This window comes from Rhizopus delemar, genomic scaffold (genome assembly GCF_000149305.1).
Source record: "Rhizopus delemar RA 99-880 supercont3.2 genomic scaffold, whole genome shotgun sequence".
Classification (NCBI taxonomy): domain Eukaryota; kingdom Fungi; phylum Mucoromycota; class Mucoromycetes; order Mucorales; family Rhizopodaceae; genus Rhizopus; species Rhizopus delemar.
The window spans coordinates 2,561,595-2,579,287 of record NW_027137828.1 but is presented as its reverse complement, the minus strand read 5'-3'; the positions used below and the strand labels follow the sequence as shown (position 1 = coordinate 2,579,287).

The window sequence follows — 17,693 nt, the reverse complement described above, 5'->3', positions numbered from 1 at the left end:
AAGAACAGGTATAATCATATTTTTGAATTAAAAAAAAAACTAAAACTAAAACTATCTTTAGATTGCTATGCGTTTATTCACATTAACAGACATCAATGGAAAATCGAGTAGCGAATCATTTGCAAAGATAATTCGAAGCTGTCCTCAACATATCATTAATAAGGGCATGACACCGTATATGAAGTGGGTGATTGTTTAAATAAATACTTTATTCTACATATTCGTAATCTTCTACAGGAATATTCAATAATTCATACATATTTTTCATCTTTGATTCTGTCCATTCATGGTCCCGTACAAGATTAATCACTTTTCCTGGTCTAAATCCACTTGGACTCAAACGACCTGTTCTGCCAGCCATATGTAAATAAGCTGCGGTAGATGAAGGTCTTCCAAGGATAAAGACGTGAGACACATCAGGTATATCGATACCTCTTGCAGTAAATTCAGTAGCGATCCATAAGATGTTCTGAGCATGATCTGCTGAATAGTTTTTGATATCTTCTGCTGACACTTGATATTCAGCTAATTGATCTTTGATGGCCTCTATACTTACACTAGGACTGACAAACAAGATGCCGTTGTGAACAATTTCGATTTCTTGCAAGGTAGCAACACTTTCAATCATGCGTTCATCTGTATCGTCAAATGCCAATGTCTTTTTCTCTTGCTCCCTAATCATCAACTTATTCTCTTGCATATTCCGAATTTTATCGTCTGATATCAGTAAACAGTGATGCTTGACCACAGCCGTATGGTCTGTAGTAGAGCTCTTGTTAAGGTCGAGAAAGAGGGGGTCATGAACATATCCTCTTTTGTTCAGAAAGAAACGTAGAGGTCGATTGAATGTAGCTGAGGTAAGGATAGTTTGGTGCCGACTTTTGAATTGTTGGAGTTTATCGAGAAGTAACTCGGCAGGCTTTGGGTGTTTGGCACGCATTCTTTGCTCACGAAGAGGGGCATGACGTCTAGGTAAAGAGAGCGCTTGATCTACTTCATCCACAATAAGCCTGTCCAGTGTCTGAACAGGTAATTCCCCTTGACCAATGGATTCTAAAATTCGACCGGGTGTGCCAATGACTGTGTGCGATGCAAGTACTTGTGTTGTGTCTGGCCCTGCCATGACTCTGATTTGGTTGCTGTGGGGTGTGAGTTGCTGCATCCAAATACCGATCTGAGAAGCTAATTCTTGATTAGGTGCAATGTACAGAGATCGGACACTTTGGGAATTAGGCGTTATTAAGGAAGCCAGAGTAAGTGCGATACCAAATGATTTCCCTGTACCTGTTGCATCACGTAAGAGTATATCACGGTTTCCTTGTAATAGAGCAGGTATAAGCTCTTGCTGAGCAAAAGTAGGTTGTGTAATATTAAAATTTATTTTCAAGTTTTGACAGGTTGGTGTAGATATTCCAAGTTGCTAAATCAACATTAATTTTATTTACTTTGTAAAAGCCAAAAAAAAAAAGGACAATGTCTTTACCTGGAATGTTTTCGTGGAATAGAAACATTTTTGTATACCATATTTACTTCGAGATGACATTTCTTATTAAAACAAAAATAAAACCGAGTAAAATGTAAGTGAAAAAAAGGAATAATTTATTACAAAAAAATTTGTTTATATTACAAAAAGAAAAAGACAGCAAGCTTCTCTCCTATTGAGAAAATATAATTAGTTTCGGTTCAAATCATATTGTCTTTTTTTTTTCTCTTTTTCAGATAAAAATAGGCAATAAACGGTTGTCTTCAGCAATAATGCAGAACAGGTCTGTTTTTGTATCATCCTTTGAAGAGAAAAAATAAAATAAAAATAAAAATACTAACCTTTTTGTTCAATAAACGTAAGCAAACTAAAGAGAAACAAAGTAATAAAAGTGGGCCAAACCCTTAATAAAAGAAATTTTAGAAAAAAAATTAATTGTAGGCAGCAGTCATAGTAAGCCACAGAAATGAAAAAGATGATGTGTAAGCCACTTGCCTTCCAAAAAGTATAGTTAAAAAAGATAAGAAAGAGCTAATGCTCCCTTCACTCTTTGTATTCTCCAGAAAGCATCGATGATTCATATATTATTTGTTTACCTAGCAAGAGATACACTTTTTGCTTAAATATAGAGTAATTCAAATGGAAAGTTCATAATTGTGTAACTTTCTTGAGTTTAAAGATTGTGACCTTTTGTTGAATAATACATAGTTTATAGTAGCAAGCCAACATAATGTTTTATCAAAGCATATCAAATTTTAAAATGATTGCCACCTAAATACATGATGTTCAGGCTATCTAATAAATTTGTTGTATCGCAGCCTTCTTCCTTTTTTCAGGGCAGATAACAAAAAAATGTAAGGATATCTCGGGAAATTCAGGTAAAATTTATTTGGGATTTTTTTTTTCATGATCAATCTATAACCAGTTTTTGGGGAATAAGAATATTTCACACGCACAGATAAATTTGGTTTTATATTTAAAAAGAATTGACCAATTAAAAGATAATTAGTATTCGTCAAGATTATCCAGTCATTAATAATTTTAGTGTTATTGATAAGCTTTTTATTCTATTGTGAAAAAAATAATAAAAAAAAATAAATAAAAAATGATAAAACTATTTAAAATAAAAAATAATAAAAATTAACGAGAAGAAAGGGCTTTGTGAGCTTCAGCTAATTGACCCTCGAGCACCTTAATTCTATCTTCGTAAGAAGATTCCTTTGCCTTTAAGTTTGTCTTTTCAGAATCAAGTACGGCAACACGCATCAAAAGACTAGCGTTCATTTTCTCCAGTTCAGCAACCCTCTTTTCTAATGTTTCCATCTTCTGAACTTTACGAAGACGAGAACGACGAGCAGCATCCGTATTCTTTTGTCTCTTGAGAGCAGCTTCATCCAAAAGATCATCACTTGAAGCACGCTTCTTCCCAGGACGAGGAGTAGCAGAGAAAACAGGTGTGGAAGCACTGGCAGCAGCAGGAGAGGATGCCTTCTTTTGCTTTGTATCAACGGATACAGGGGATACAGGAGCAGTAGCAACAGCAGTCAAAGCAGCCAAAGCAGCAGGAAGATTGTCACCAATGTCAGCAAATAAGTTAATCATTTCTGTTGAAGTAGCAGCAGCAGGAGTAGAGGTTTGCGCTGAAGCTAGAGCAGGAGTAGGATAGACTTGAGGAGAATCCAAAATAGCAGAGACATCTAGGTCTATTGGGCTATCATTGAAGGCACAAGAACCAAAGTCATCTTTGCTAGAGAATGGAGGAGAATGGAGGAATTGATCGAATGGAGTGGCAATCTCAGGGGAAGAATTGACACTGCATTCAGGAGAAAAGAAATCTTGCTTGAGCCACTCGTCAAACATGGTAGAGTCTTGAGGGTTAAGCGATTGATAGAGTTGAGAGAATACGTCTTGATTCATCTTTTTAGCAGTTATAGATTCAGGGATAGCAGTCATATAAGGATTTTATAATAGTTTCTTTTTCAGGCTGGTAGTAATAAAGGCAATTGGTGTTTTCGAGACTTTGGCGTCTTTTGTAGTAACTTTTTGTTGGGTAAACATTTTAACGAAGGGTAGACCATGGTTATAGGCTACAGTTGTAGTTTTAATCGAGATATAAAAATTAATAGGGTTGAGGTTCTGTTGTAATCGAATAGTCGTTCTTTGGAACGTTAGCAAATTTAAGCAGTGAAAGCCATCTTGTAATAAATTGAGAAAGCTTTGTTTACGAATAATAAAAAGAGAAGGGTTTGCAAGTATAAAATAATTAAATAAGATGAATAGCAGATAGAAAGTAATAAGAAGGGTGAACCAAACCCAAATAAAATAAAATAAATTTATAAAAAAAAAAGAAAAGAAATTAAAAATATATATTTTTTTATTTATTTTTATATAAAAACTGAAACACAAACATGATTGGTAGAGATAAGAAAGAGTAAAATGACTCATTTTTTTACTTTCCTATTTTAGAAAGTTAAGTGGCTTATTTCAATGGAATTGAGGGGGCCCTGAAAGATGGTAAATAATCCTTTTCTCATGTCTGATAAAGAGTATTTTTGGGGCCCAGCGTAAGTAAGCTAGTTTTATAAAATAAAGCTAATTTTTCTCCATAGAACATCTACTATTGATTGGTGTGAAGTAAAGATACTATTTTACTGTAAAAATGTAATTAAACGAATTATAAACAGGAAAATTATCATGTTTCACCTTACTTGGCCGAGTTCTTCAACACAACCACTAATTTAATGTTTAGTAAGTTTTTGTGTAACAAAAAGCAACTTGTTTAATTTTCCCTCTAGTGTTTCTTTCATTATTTGGCATTTACAATACGATTAAAAATGGTTTTAGTTCATCATTTATTATTGCTTATTTAGGTGTTATGTTTGTAGGATTTGGATCGTAAGTAAAGGTAATTAAAATACGGACTTGTATTAAACAGAAAGAAAATTTGTATAGTTGGTGTTTCCATATGACACTTCAATATGAAATGCAACTATTAGATGAATTACCAAGTAAAAAAAAAAAAAAAAAAACTAAAAGCATGCAACTTATTTATAATAGTGATTTATGTTGCTTCTATTATGGTATGGCATATGTAAGTATAAAGTACCTAATAAAAATCATGCTAAATAAGAAAAAAAAAATAGATTTAAAGCAGACCCTAACCATAAAAAAAATTATAAATTACCCTTGATACTCGCCATTTATTCTGCTATCATCACTTATTCCTATCTTATTATCAAGAACCCTGTATTCCATCAAGTCTCTTATGCACTCTTAGTATTCACTATTGTATTTAAATCCATTTCTTTACAGTTGACTGTTCCTTCTGTGAACTATGAAAAGTCAAAACTTGAAAAATTATTGTGGTTTTCTGCATTGGGTTTTATTGTAGCATTTATTGTTTGGAACATTGATAACCAATTTTGTACTTATTTACGCGCCTGGAGACATTCTGTTTCTTTTATCATGGGCTCTTTTAGTGAAGTAAGCTATAAGAATAAAAAAAATGCTTACATTAACAATTTGTATGTCTAGCTTCATGGTTGGTGGCACATTGGAACAGGTATAAAAAAAAGTTTATCTTGCAAACCTAATTCTAACATTTCGAAGCGCTCGGAGCCTACTACTTTGTCGTCTATTGTGAATGGATCGAGCAAGTATTAAGAAATAATAGAAAATACAACTTATATTGGTTTGGTCCTCTTTGTTATTTAAGACCAATTGAAAAAATGAAAAAATAAATGGTTCTGACTTTTAAATAATGTGTTTGTGCACATTATTAGTAAACAGATCATGCACACCTGTTGTATTCATTTTCAACATCAACTTCTTTCTAATGCTCGTCTATACTATTTTTATATGTTTTTTATATTGTTCCTCAAAAGCAAAAACTGAAAAGTGCAATCTTCGAAATTTATCGGATGTGCAACTGAGACCCAGAATCAACTTTTGTCATTATACATGCATTGATTGATGCTTGGATTGCGGGAGAACATTGGAGAGTATAGAAAAATTTATTGTTTGAAATTGTTGGCACATGTTGCAGATGTTACATTAAGGTGGATACTACTAATAAATAATAAAGAGTATGTGTATTTACAAATAATAACAGATAATGAATGAGGGAAAATTGTACTATAACAACGTTTGAAGTGGTCTATGGGCGTTTCATTAAAATAAATATACCTTAGAAAATGCAATGATTGAGGTTTAATAGTTACTGAGTATTTTATGCAGCTAAATAATGGTATTCTACATAACAGGCCGTGATGGACGTACTGAAGACATGAAGAAGGAGTATTCATCCTTGCAAAGTACTTAAAGTCACATTATACATTATTATGGGTCGACAGTGGACAAAATTGATTATTTATATGTAGCAGAAGCTTTTAATACAATAAAAGATCTGTACATACAGTTAGAACTATTACATAATTAACATTATTGATGATAAGGATATACATAAAATCCCGTGAAACGATTCGCTTGATCGTCCTACATTTTAGTTTGTGTTTAACTTGTAAGCCAAATAAGAATGCTAATATGTAACCAAAGTCGATTATCTTTAATGCGGAAGAAAGGCTTCCTATCCAATGACAAATGGTTGTAATATTTTAAAAAATTACTATGGGTCATCCGCTAGATAACACCAGTTATTCATGTACAAATTTTAAAAGAATTCAACATTTAACGTCGCCTCTCAACAGCACATAATTACTGAACATTTAATACAGTTCATATTTTTAAACTGTCTTAAACGTCAACTGCATTAGACTAGCCTAAAAGTGCCTATTTTATAACCATATTTTATGCATTCAATAAATCCAGAAATACTACAAGTAGATCCACTATATTTAGCTATTTATATTTTTTTAAATAATTGACAGACACTTCAGCTGTTTGAAGCTCTTGATAAATACGGATGTTATTAACAATATCTAATCGCATTTTGGAACATGTCATTGAGGCTTTAACGGATCGAACGCTGTATATTTCTGCTTTGCCCATGACTTCAATACTTAAACTCAAATATGTCATGGTTGTAACTTTTAATATTATAATGAAACTATGTATTTATTTCAGAGTGTATTCGATAGCACGAGTAATGCTCTCTGATAATCTTCTATTCGAACCCTCCATCATTAACTTCTCGCAACTAAAAGCATCAAATCTAAGCTCATCAAAGTATCCAGCTGAAGCAGGTGTCTAACTACTAGTGTCAATAGCCTTTAATGTATATGATTTACTGTAGATTTCACATAGTTTAAAGCCTAGTGATTTTTTTTACTTGGCAAAGGATTGAAATATAAGTACAATATTCCATCCTGAATCTTATACTATTATTATTTTCTGAAATACACTTGTAATTGCATTTTTCAACGAAATCGATTAAAATACATTGAAGAGTCAATATCAGCTTTGCTTCACTGGAGCAGATGAGGAATATTGGGGATATTTATGATTCCATGATCATACTGAGAGGTCCTTAAGAGATATTTCAAATGTATAAATTAGCATATTATAAGTGGTATTATGGGTACAGTGTGTTATCAATTAAAGTTAAAAGAAAGTACCCAAGTATAATTAAATTGACCGACCGAAAAAAGCGTACTCTCAGTAACGCTAATTTGACTTAGCCCAAAAAGACAAAGTAAATTTCGAAAACGACAATTATTTGCTAACAACGGCCAATCATTTTCCAATTAGTGCTATTTATTTTTACGTAACCGCTATTTAGTTTTTCAAAACGGACAAAATTCGACCATATACAAAAGGAAACTTGATAATCGTTGGTTTCTTGAAGCTCTTTATTGAATAAAAACAAAAGAAAAAGTCTATTGAATACAAGTAATATTTTTTAAATGAATAGCCAAAGAACCAAAGTTGAATAATTCAAATGATTAAAGTTACTTGTATATAGTAATGACTGTACAAGATGGAAACCTTGGGTGATCTTATACATTTAAATATTTAATAATAAATATACTGCACTATATATTTCTTTCTATATCTTTAGTTTGTTTAGATTGTCTAGTTCGTTTTTTTCTTCTTCTTTTCTCTCTTTTGGCTAGCTTTTTAGCTCCTCTTCGAGGTTCTGGTTGTATGAGGTAATAATTTTTAATAGTGGAAATAATTGATCAATACGATCCTTTGTGATCTTGGGCCTGGTGTTGTTTCTAATACTATTGCCAGTAGTTGTAAAGATGTGGTGGTAGAATTCATCACTAAGTCATGTACTTCTTGCAATTTCCCTTATACCTCTTTTAACTCTTTCCCAGTAAGCTTATCAAACTACTCATCAATAGTATTTAGCAGTTTTATAGTATCGCACTGCTGGTTGCCCTCATTCATTACTTATTGCTCATCTACAGGCGATTGACATTTTTAGCAATTAGTTCGTGTTCTTGTAGTATATTTTCATTTGTGTATAATCTATACTTAGTTACTTACCTTCTTGCTCTTGTTGAACGGAATTCAATAAGAGTATTCCAATCGTAATGGCTTGGGTTTTCAATTGTGTTTAACCTTTCAGCTATTGGCTATATACAGTTAGAAGAGCTACATTATTTCAGGGATTTCTCTCTTGCAAAACCATAAATCAAGTTGTATTTGGATTTCAAAATTGTTTGGTCCTTTTGAGCACAGCTGGGTCAAATATCCAAAGGTAGTCCTTTTTGCTGTTTGAATTCTTTGCTGAAAGCACAAGCTAAATCCATGCTGTCGGACCATTGGCCAATAAAAATAGTAAGTTTAGAAGCAGTTGACACTTCATAATAGTTAAGAAGTAACGATTACTGATGAGAAGGAAAATGTTTCTTTTTTTTTTTTTATAAAAGAAGAGGCTATGGCTCTAGGGAAGTAATGGTGCATTACTAGAAGAAATATAAAGTGTACCCTAGTGAGACGGAAACTACTATAAGCAAATGCTAATGCTTGAAAAAGGAAAGAAGCATGGGAATTTGAATGAGCAAATTAGACGCCAAATAGAGTCAAGCTGTAAGCGTAAACCAGGGTAAACTTTTTGAAGGATAGATGTCCAAATGGAAAGCTTGGGAGAGCAAAAGACCAAAAATATTCAACAGCATCATACACAGTCGAGATCGAGAGAAATTAGCCATATAAGCTTTGTGTACGAATGACGTCGTAGGTAACCTTGATTTAAGCATTATATACCATACTGTATGTGCCTTAAGGAGCGCAATGGCCTCAAAAAATACAGAGGTCGAGGTTTGGAAATATTAACCTTAAATTGATAAAGGAATTTTTAAATATCTAAGTTTAGCTGAGGTAAACTTTCATTGTAATCATTAATTTCGAAGTTGCTGAAGGGTATTTGCTATACGATCGTCTTATATATCTATTACATTCCTTCGGCATAGCTCATAAGGTTGCAGTTATATTACTATATATTGCAAAATACTTTGCACAAATGTTGACATAACTTAGATTTAGTGGAATATTCTCCTCTTAATCGCAGTCGCAATCGATTGACTACTGTATCACAAGTGAAGAAGTTGATTGCCAAAAATATAGGCTCTCGATAGAGCTAGTGAGATTCAGAAATTAAGGTAGAAAATTTTGCCCGAGATAGTAGCAACAAGTTTGAAAGAGGCAACGAATAAAAATCTGCATTAAGGAAAGATAATCAAAGGACTTATAAATGAAATGCATAGCGTGCAGTGAATTACTGAGACCATGCTTTTGGAAAGTAGGTGCAAAGAATGACAGTAGATGGAAACAGCTATTATCAGTGATAGTTAACAAATGATGTTTGGTGATAGACTCGACCAGAGACTGGATGTCTAGATCAATGAAAATGTAACGAAAACGTCCAATCTGCAAAACCAAATGATGTAACTGAGATTTTAAAACACTTAAGCCATCTCTTGCTATATGAGCGCATGGTTGGTTAAAGAACATGAGAAGTAGTTTCTACTGCCAAGCAGATATGTATATAATTTCGCAACTCATTGAAAAAAAAATGCTCTGTGTTGTGTTCCGATCTACTTTAAATATGATTCATATACAAAACACAAAGTCAGAATAGTGAATGTTTTATAAATATTTAATATTCTTTTTTCTATCATTCAGTCATAACTAATTTTGCTCTTTTAATATAGTTCCTGAAAAAATGACACATAAATGAAAAATAAATTTACTTAAGAAATAGATGTACAGTCCATTTGCATAACCAGGAACAAGTTTTTTATTAAGCATTATTGACCTTCGATCTGCAGCCATAGTTAAATTATTTTTGAAGAGCTTTATTGAATCTTTATGAAAGGAGTATAAGTACTAGATACAATGATATTAAATAAAGAACATACTTTTTTACAGTGTTTTGTTTTAACGAGAAATCATCTGTCTGCTGTGAGAGTATCGGAAAGGATGTTAGGATTTAGAAGATAAAAAGTCTTAAAATAGAGGTCAATGTCAGATGCTTTTTTTCAGTAAAAATAGTGTATTTATTGATTATGCTAGATTTAACCTTCGTATTACTAGAAATATCAAGAGCAGCTGTTCCGATCATCAAAGGTATCAGGATCACTATTCCCCTTGCAATACCTGAGGCAGGTATAATACATATTTCGTTGAAGAGATCACCGTCAGTATCTGCTGGGAAGAAAAGAAACATGGATGATACTGAGGTAAAGAAGATGATTACTCGTATTAGAGGGCACACGGAATATTAACTTGCATATATAGCAAGCGTAATGGATGTATTGGATAAGAATATAAGAAAGATTATTATTTGGTGATGTATAATACATCTATACAAAGTACTTTCCCCAAAAGAATACTTGGTGATAGTAGATTATATAAATGCATATATCTTTCTTCCTATTCTCCCTTTCTCAATCCCATAAAAGAGCTTTGGTCCAAGGCGAAGTCTGGTATTAAACGGACATGCGTTCAAAGCAGACGACACATCAATTGAGAGGATAATACAGTCTGTAAAAAATAAAGTGAAGAAATCTGACTGCCGAGGCTATGTTCAACACTTCCAAATTTTCTTTGAACATCGCAAAAATAGAGACTGGTCTTAAGCGAAATTTTCTCAGTGAATAATTTTTAAAAAGTGGGCGAATTGATTTCCGCAATCTGAGTGAATTTTTTAAATGAACAGGTATAAAAAAAAGTTTATCTTGCAAACCTAATTCTAACATTTCGAAGCGCTCGGAGCCTACTACTTTGTCGTCTATTGTGAATGGATCGAGCAAGTATTAAGAAATAATAGAAAATACAACTTATATTGGTTTGGTCCTCTTTGTTATTTAAGACCAATTGAAAAAATGAAAAAATAAATGGTTCTGACTTTTAAATAATGTGTTTGTGCACAAAAAAAAAATTAGTTTTTTTTTATATTTCCCCTCCTCCCTTTTTTTTCTTTCTTTTATTGGATGCATTACGGCAGGGACTATACATTATCTGCCGAGACATCAATATACGATTATTATTCGTCTGGAAGTTCCCCTGAAAATTCACCAAGAGGCCCAATAAATATGTCTACTTCTTTACAGTTACCAGCAAATAATAGTTGTAATAATAACAATAGCAATAATAAGAACAGTAATAATACTTTTGTTCATAAATTGTACAAGTAAATAAGTTAATAATCATACGCACACACCTTTATATTAATATAAATTAAAGTATGGTAATTGATAATCAATACCAACATTTAATTGCTTGGAATTATACTGGATCATCATTTGTTGTTTGTAATATATTGGAGTTTTCAAGAGATGTTTTACCAAAACATTTTAAACATAACAATTTTAGTAGTTTTGTTCGCCAACTGAACATGTAAGTACAGTTAATATCAATACATCTGTGTACTTATACTCTATAGGTATGGATTTCATAAAGTGAATAAATCACCCAAAGGACATAGAACATTAGCAGAAAATCAAATATGGGAATTTTCTCATTCAAAATTCATTAAAGATAGACCTGATTTATTAGATGAAATTAAGCGAAAATCATTAGAAACTGATACAAATAGAAGGGATGATGTAGGAACACATATGGCTATGATGCAAGTATCTCAGTCTGAAATGGTACAGCAATTATCAAGATTGCAAGAAACTTATCATCAAATGAAAAGAGAATTAGAAGAAGCAAAATATAAGCAACAAAAGCAGCAGCAATTATTAAAACAAATGTCAGACTTTTTATATCAAAGACATGGTACACAATGTAAGGCGATGATTATAATTTATAATATGCTTATAGTTTATTTGTATAGTAGATCTACCACCTAATCAATTTGAACAGCATCCAAGGCCTACTACTCCATCTATCTAATGTACCTCTCATAGATTCATGGATCAAAGGCACGTCCTGTCTTATCCGTACAAACACATGCCTATCACCTGAATAGAGCAGCAGCAACTTCTTCGCCTGTTTAAGTGCCTATCATAATAGCTTTAACACACCTGTATCCCCAAGTTCAACACATTTTATTTCCTGACGAAGAGATTCCTAATCTTTATCCCAGCAATAGTAACTCTCCTCTGTCTCCAAATGACTTTGCTATCTTACAGCAACCACAATCATTTTATACACAACAAGTCATGATGGATCAAACAAATAGTGTCCCTTAACATATTATAAGCTCCGAATTAAAACATTTGACATTCACACACTCTCTCTCGCAATTGTACACATTTATTCTTCCTCTTTTTCTCTCTTATACTTTTTTTTGGTGACCATGAGTAGTATTAATAAAAAATTTGACGTTACAGTATTTGGTGCAACTGGCTTAACTGGAAAACATATCGTTCGACACATCTTTCAACTAGCCACAGACAATCCCAACTTACTCCCTTCTAATTTTAATTGGGCTATAGCAGGACGTAATGAAGAAAATTTAGAGGCTATTGTACAAGAAATGCTTCAAGCTTATGCTCAAGCAAGCATAAATCCACCTTCTGTATTGGTTGCTTCTGTAACTCAACGAGAAAACCTAGATAACATAACAGGCCAAACAAAAGTATTGATTAATGCAGTGGGTCCATTTCGTTTCATGGGTGAATACGTTGTACGGTCTTGTGTTGAACAAGGTTGTCACTATGTAGACGTCACTGGTATGGACAAACACCGATCATTATTTCCCATGTATGCTTATTAATTGATTAGGTGAACCTGAATTTGTTGAACGTATGCAGCGTACCTATCACGAAAAAGCAGTATCAAATCGTGTTACTATTGTTCATTCGTGTGGATTTGATAGTGTAAGACTATACTTGATAGGTATACAATGAGTCTCACTTTTCAATTGAAGGTGCCCACAGACATGGGCGTGCTTTATACAAAAAAATTATATACAGAAAAAGGCTGGGTCCCCTCACAGATTGAAATGTTCTTTAAAATGCATACTGGAGAAGCAGGTATGCGAGGTGGTTATGCTACTTATGAATCAGCGGGTAATATAATATAAATCTTGGAAAAAAGACACAATCTAACATAAACTAGTTCACGGCTTTGGATCTGCCGAGCTATTAAGAGAGATTCGTAAGGCATCTATGCTTAAAAAACTAGGCGCACCTGTAGGTTCACGTTTGAAGTTTCATAAAGGAGTAACAAAAGATAAGGAATATGGTTATCATGTTCCTTTTGTCTTTGCTGATCCCTCTATTGTTCGTCTCTCTCAGCAAATATTTCTTACGGGTTATGCCAATACCTCAGATAACAATGAGTCAATACCACCCACAGTTCAATTTACAGCTTATTTATTGCTTCCATCTTTGTGGGCCGTAGTACTTTATATGTTTTACGGCTTCATCTTTTCTTTTTTAGCTGGTTCACATTGGGGACGCCAATTGCTGTTAAAACATCCCAAATTCTTTTCTGCTGGCCTCTTTGGAAGAGAACATCCTAGTCAAACACAGTTAGACCAAACGTCATTTGAAGTCATTTTGCGTTCAAAAGGTTATGAGCAAGTCCCTATAGATGACAAAATGCAGCCTACCAAATCACTCAAAGTCGTTGTGCGTGGACCTGAGCCCGGTTATGTTGCAACACCTCGCCTTGTATTGCAATCTGCATTAGTCTTGTTACAGCATGAACGCGTACCATGTGGTGTTTTTACGCCAAGTACAGCCTTTTGGCAGACTGATTTAATACAACGTCTTGGTCAAGTTGGTATCCATTTTGATATTTCAGACTAATTTTTTTATTGTAAACGTAATGTATAACGTATTATGAAATAAACCACATAATTATTATAAATATCGAGCATTTATTTTTGCTCTTTTTCTCTACTTGTAAACAATGAAAATGAAACCAACCTATTCCTCATCGTCATCATTAATGGGTGACCCACCTTACAAGAAGAATCGAAAAGTCACATTTTCTCGGGTTGTTATATTAAACGACTCAACTACATTTATTTTGGTCAACATGGATGATAAATGCAGTCTTTTTCGTAAACTTAGCAATAGATCACTGTACTGTAATAATAAAGACGCTTGTTTTTAATCTATTTTATTATTCTATAAACTGTAATCGCTTAATGAATTTTCATCATCATCTATTTTTACTTTCTTTTTCTTCTTTTTTGTTTTATTTTTTGGTAACTGTCCTTTATCACATAAGAGTTCTAATCCTTGGTCTCTTGTCCAGATTGGATACACCAATGATTCTAATTGCTCAATTTCTCCCTGATTGAACTTGCTTAATACAAAACTTGCAACAATATCATGTGACCTGTCATCAAAAGGTGGACGTCCAATGCCAATACGAACCCTCTTAAAATCCTTTTGTTTTAAATGTTCAATCACTGATTTGACTCCATTATGTCCGTTAGCTGAACCGCTCTCTTTTAAACTCACTTTACCCAACTCTCGCTGCATATCATCATGAAAAATATACAAATTGCTCATAGGGATAGATAAGTCATGCACTACACAATTATCAGTATATGTATGAAGGATAGATTATGCTCAAGTACCTGCTTGGGCAACACAGGAACCACTGATATTCATAAATTTTCTGGGCTTTAAAAATGTCACTTGGTATTCTTTGACTTCTTTGTTTGAATGAACCAGGACTGTTGTATGTGTTGTATCTGATTTCCAGTTATGATTCTGGGTCCAAGACAAGTTTAGATGCTTAACAATATGATCTATTACCATCATGCCAACATTATGTCTTGTATTCGGTAGTGTAGCATTACCTAACCCAACAAACTAAAAAATTAGATCTTTGCGAGACTATGACAAAAGCATATACTTACAAGTAATTTAGCTTGATTCATTAACATGTGTCTGGATCATTTGAAAAAGAAAAAAAGCACATTTTTCTCAACTCTCCTTTTTATTCACACTCCGATGGAAGGATAGAAAAAAAAAAGAAAGATTAGAATTGTGATGTGAAGATAGTCAAGCCTTTTTGATAAAGCATCCATTGAGACTCGTTTTGTACTATAGTATTTCTCAAACTTTAGTTAATCAATTGTAGATAATTTCTGGTCAGTAATCTCAGGAACTAAAAGAAAAGCATGTGTCCTATTGTAATAAAAGCGATTATGTCATATTCGATAATACTGTCGATACGTTTATTGTAAAGAAAATAATGAACCCAAACGGATGAATAAAGCATGATAACCAAATATCAATTTGTATTTTGCTTAAATGCTCCATGTAAGGAACTGGCTCTTGTAATATATATTTCTTTTCTATAGAAGAGTCATTAAACAATTAATTAATGCTTTAAAGCAACTTTATGTTTTCATACACTTCATTTTACGGGCCCTTTTAATAGGTGTATTTGATTTAATTGACTACTTCGCTTCAGAAGCTCGGATTTATTCAAATGATTCGTGCTAAGTACTAAGAAAATATTTCTAGGATACTTATTTCGCGTTTTCCTTAAATTAGTTGCTTATTAAGAGGCTCATTTAGTTTTTGAATTTATTAAAAAGTTGCTCCAGACTGCTTAGACTTCTCTTATTTTTATAATTTATAGCAAATTATGCAGCTATCAATGGAAGCCGCAATTTTGAGCGCAAGTAGGTTAAATTCATTTTATTGACTGACACGTACTATCGTTTCATCTATTTACTGATTTAAGTTGCTTCCAGAGCAGAAGGATATTTGGACATATTGGTATAAAACTATAATAACGTAGCACTAAAGACGATAAAAAGTACAAAGTGCATTCTTTTTCAAAAGAAAAGAAAATTAACTATGCTTATAGTACATTTGCACCTTTGGCAAGCCTAGTCGTTTTAGCACACAAACTCGCAGTCTTACCTACTTGAAATTAGAGAACAAACTTAATTTTACAGCAGCCCATCATGTTGACTACTCTCATTCAAAAAGAGCAACATCCTTCTTTTTTCCAAATTTGCTTTTCTCTCACATAAAACAGTTTTTGAAAGCGAGATGGAATCATTATGAGCAGTCAAATCAAAAAGCTAACATATTGGATTATATGTGTAATTTAGGCTTTGTCGAAAAGGAAGTAGTGATAGGATCAAAGTGCTTTAAGTTATATGCATATAAATATGAATGATATGTAAGATAAATGTAGTTCAGACTAGAAAAAGCAGACACTTAACTTTGAATGCAGTTGCTTTTCTTTTCTGAGCTCCAGTTACTTTCACTTTCTTTGGATTTTGAAAAGCCTCTGGCTCTGTATTTACAACATCTATTGCCAAAATCGATTAAAGATCAATGTATGATATAATGTTAGCTATTGGATCAGTCATTACAATTAGAGTGCTACGATCTTAGCGAGTCATAGAGAAGCTTCACGTTGATTTCAGAGACTGTTGCTTCAATAAAAAAATAATTTTGAAAAAGTGTATATCCGCTCCTATCCATTTCCTTACCTACTCAGGACAATTTTGAGTATCGCTCTTGATTTTATAGCGTTAAGTATCCTGCTTATCAGTGTAATTCATGAACATTTGTACAGTTGTTCTTTCTCCAGGTTGGCTTGTCTGCATTCGAGAATCTTGTTATAAATCAATTTATTACGGAATAACTATTTAGAAAATAGCTTCATCAAAACAATCGTAATGAGGGAAGATCTTGCGCATACTTTCATAGTAACAGTAGAAAAGTAGTGCTTTTAGTCTTCGTTCAAGTACCTGCGGCAGTATATCGATCGAATCCTCCTTCATCAGGAACATAACTATGTTCGTTGATTATTGGCTTAACGTAAAAATTGCCCACTTAAATTTATAAGAAGTAGGCTTTGATTTACCATTCTTACTATATTGGATTGATGGTTTTTCAATCATTCTTAGTCGACTATGCTTCCTTCCTCTGTCACAAAATAAAATAGCATATTAAAGTGTCTATTTGACATTAGAATTTGAGGCTTGGCTTATGACTTTGAGCAAATTCTCTCTTGCAAAAACGCAAACTTTTCGACCAAGCTAAAAGTAACAAGCAGACAAAAAATGAGAGTGATTTCTTGCAAAACAATTTTAATTTCGCTTTATATTCTCTTCTTTACTAATATCAAATAGATGAACGTGGTTTTCAACTTTCAAATCTGTAACATCCATCATTTCATAATCATTGTTTATTATAACAATCCCTTCACAAATAGCATTTTACCAATATCTCGGTCTAGTTTGATTGCAAGTGGAACTTTGAAATGAAATACGCGTTTAATATATGCTATTTACTAAGAAGTTTTCGAAAATGTACATGATGTTTTTAATAAATAACAATTTCCTTATGTACCATTTTCTCTGAGCTATTATAAATCCAGTGCTTCGCCGCCATCTTGAGATACTGTCCCTAATTAGGATATGTTCAAGCGCTATATATAGCCTCCAAGCGTGTGTTTGGTATTTTTGAACATTGTACTGAACACTAATTACAATCTCAGTTCTATAACTATTACTTTCATGTCTGCGAGATGCTAGAGAAAACAAGAAATATATCTTTAAGCGCATGACCATTTGCTTATGATTACATTATGCAATTAAGATAAAGGGTTTCTAGTTTTTTTTTTTTTTTTTTTTTTTTTTTTTTTTTTTTTTTTTTTTTTTTTTTTTTTTTTTTGGCTTAAAAAAAGCAAACTAAATGGTTTAAAAACCGCGATACTTGATATATTATTGTGTCAAAAGTTATTTTATGTAAAAAATTAATTCCTATTTTCTGCTTTTGCTGTTTAAGTTTAACAAAAAATTGAATTCATTTTCTAAAAAAACAAAATAAATAAAAAGAAACTATGTCATCTAAAG

The 17,693-nt window shown here is 32.7% G+C and overlaps 7 protein-coding genes across 7 annotated transcripts; 4 read left to right on the top strand and 3 right to left on the bottom strand.

The window, feature by feature from the left end:
• Positions 1-208: 208 nt before the first annotated feature.
• On the bottom strand, positions 209-1,543 carry RO3G_03235 (uncharacterized protein; the record flags this gene model as incomplete). The annotated part of the gene is made up of 2 exons (XM_067657826.1): positions 209-1,420; positions 1,484-1,543. The coding sequence occupies 2 exons, from the start codon at positions 1,541-1,543 to the stop codon at positions 209-211; spliced, it is 1,272 nt and encodes a 423-aa protein (XP_067513927.1).
• A 1,080-nt stretch (positions 1,544-2,623) lies between these two features.
• RO3G_03234 (uncharacterized protein) lies at positions 2,624-3,436 on the bottom strand (the record flags this gene model as incomplete). Its single annotated transcript, XM_067657825.1, has 1 exon — positions 2,624-3,436. One exon carries the CDS (start codon positions 3,434-3,436, stop codon positions 2,624-2,626), a length of 813 nt encoding a protein of 270 aa, XP_067513926.1.
• Positions 3,437-4,015: 579 nt separating this feature from the next.
• On the top strand, positions 4,016-4,578 carry RO3G_03233 (uncharacterized protein; the record flags this gene model as incomplete). The annotated part of the gene is made up of 6 exons (XM_067657824.1): positions 4,016-4,047; positions 4,093-4,117; positions 4,168-4,231; positions 4,354-4,378; positions 4,436-4,491; positions 4,541-4,578. 6 exons carry the CDS (start codon positions 4,016-4,018, stop codon positions 4,576-4,578), a joined length of 240 nt encoding a protein of 79 aa, XP_067513925.1.
• A 3,828-nt stretch (positions 4,579-8,406) lies between these two features.
• Positions 8,407-8,622, top strand: RO3G_03232 (uncharacterized protein; the record flags this gene model as incomplete). The annotated part of the gene is made up of 2 exons (XM_067657823.1): positions 8,407-8,479; positions 8,516-8,622. 2 exons carry the CDS (start codon positions 8,407-8,409, stop codon positions 8,620-8,622), a joined length of 180 nt encoding a protein of 59 aa, XP_067513924.1.
• A 2,364-nt stretch (positions 8,623-10,986) lies between these two features.
• RO3G_03231 (uncharacterized protein) lies at positions 10,987-11,791 on the top strand (the record flags this gene model as incomplete). The annotated part of the gene is made up of 4 exons (XM_067657822.1): positions 10,987-11,084; positions 11,138-11,290; positions 11,337-11,683; positions 11,733-11,791. 4 exons carry the CDS (start codon positions 10,987-10,989, stop codon positions 11,789-11,791), a joined length of 657 nt encoding a protein of 218 aa, XP_067513923.1.
• A 406-nt stretch (positions 11,792-12,197) lies between these two features.
• RO3G_03230 (saccharopine dehydrogenase) lies at positions 12,198-13,656 on the top strand (the record flags this gene model as incomplete). The annotated part of the gene is made up of 4 exons (XM_067657821.1): positions 12,198-12,573; positions 12,626-12,739; positions 12,817-12,912; positions 12,962-13,656. The coding sequence occupies 4 exons, from the start codon at positions 12,198-12,200 to the stop codon at positions 13,654-13,656; spliced, it is 1,281 nt and encodes a 426-aa protein (XP_067513922.1).
• Positions 13,657-13,812: 156 nt separating this feature from the next.
• On the bottom strand, positions 13,813-14,750 carry RO3G_03229 (uncharacterized protein; the record flags this gene model as incomplete). The annotated part of the gene is made up of 6 exons (XM_067657820.1): positions 13,813-13,938; positions 14,029-14,244; positions 14,320-14,390; positions 14,439-14,574; positions 14,620-14,676; positions 14,724-14,750. The coding sequence occupies 6 exons, from the start codon at positions 14,748-14,750 to the stop codon at positions 13,813-13,815; spliced, it is 633 nt and encodes a 210-aa protein (XP_067513921.1).
• Between the last annotated feature and the right edge of the window lie 2,943 nt (positions 14,751-17,693).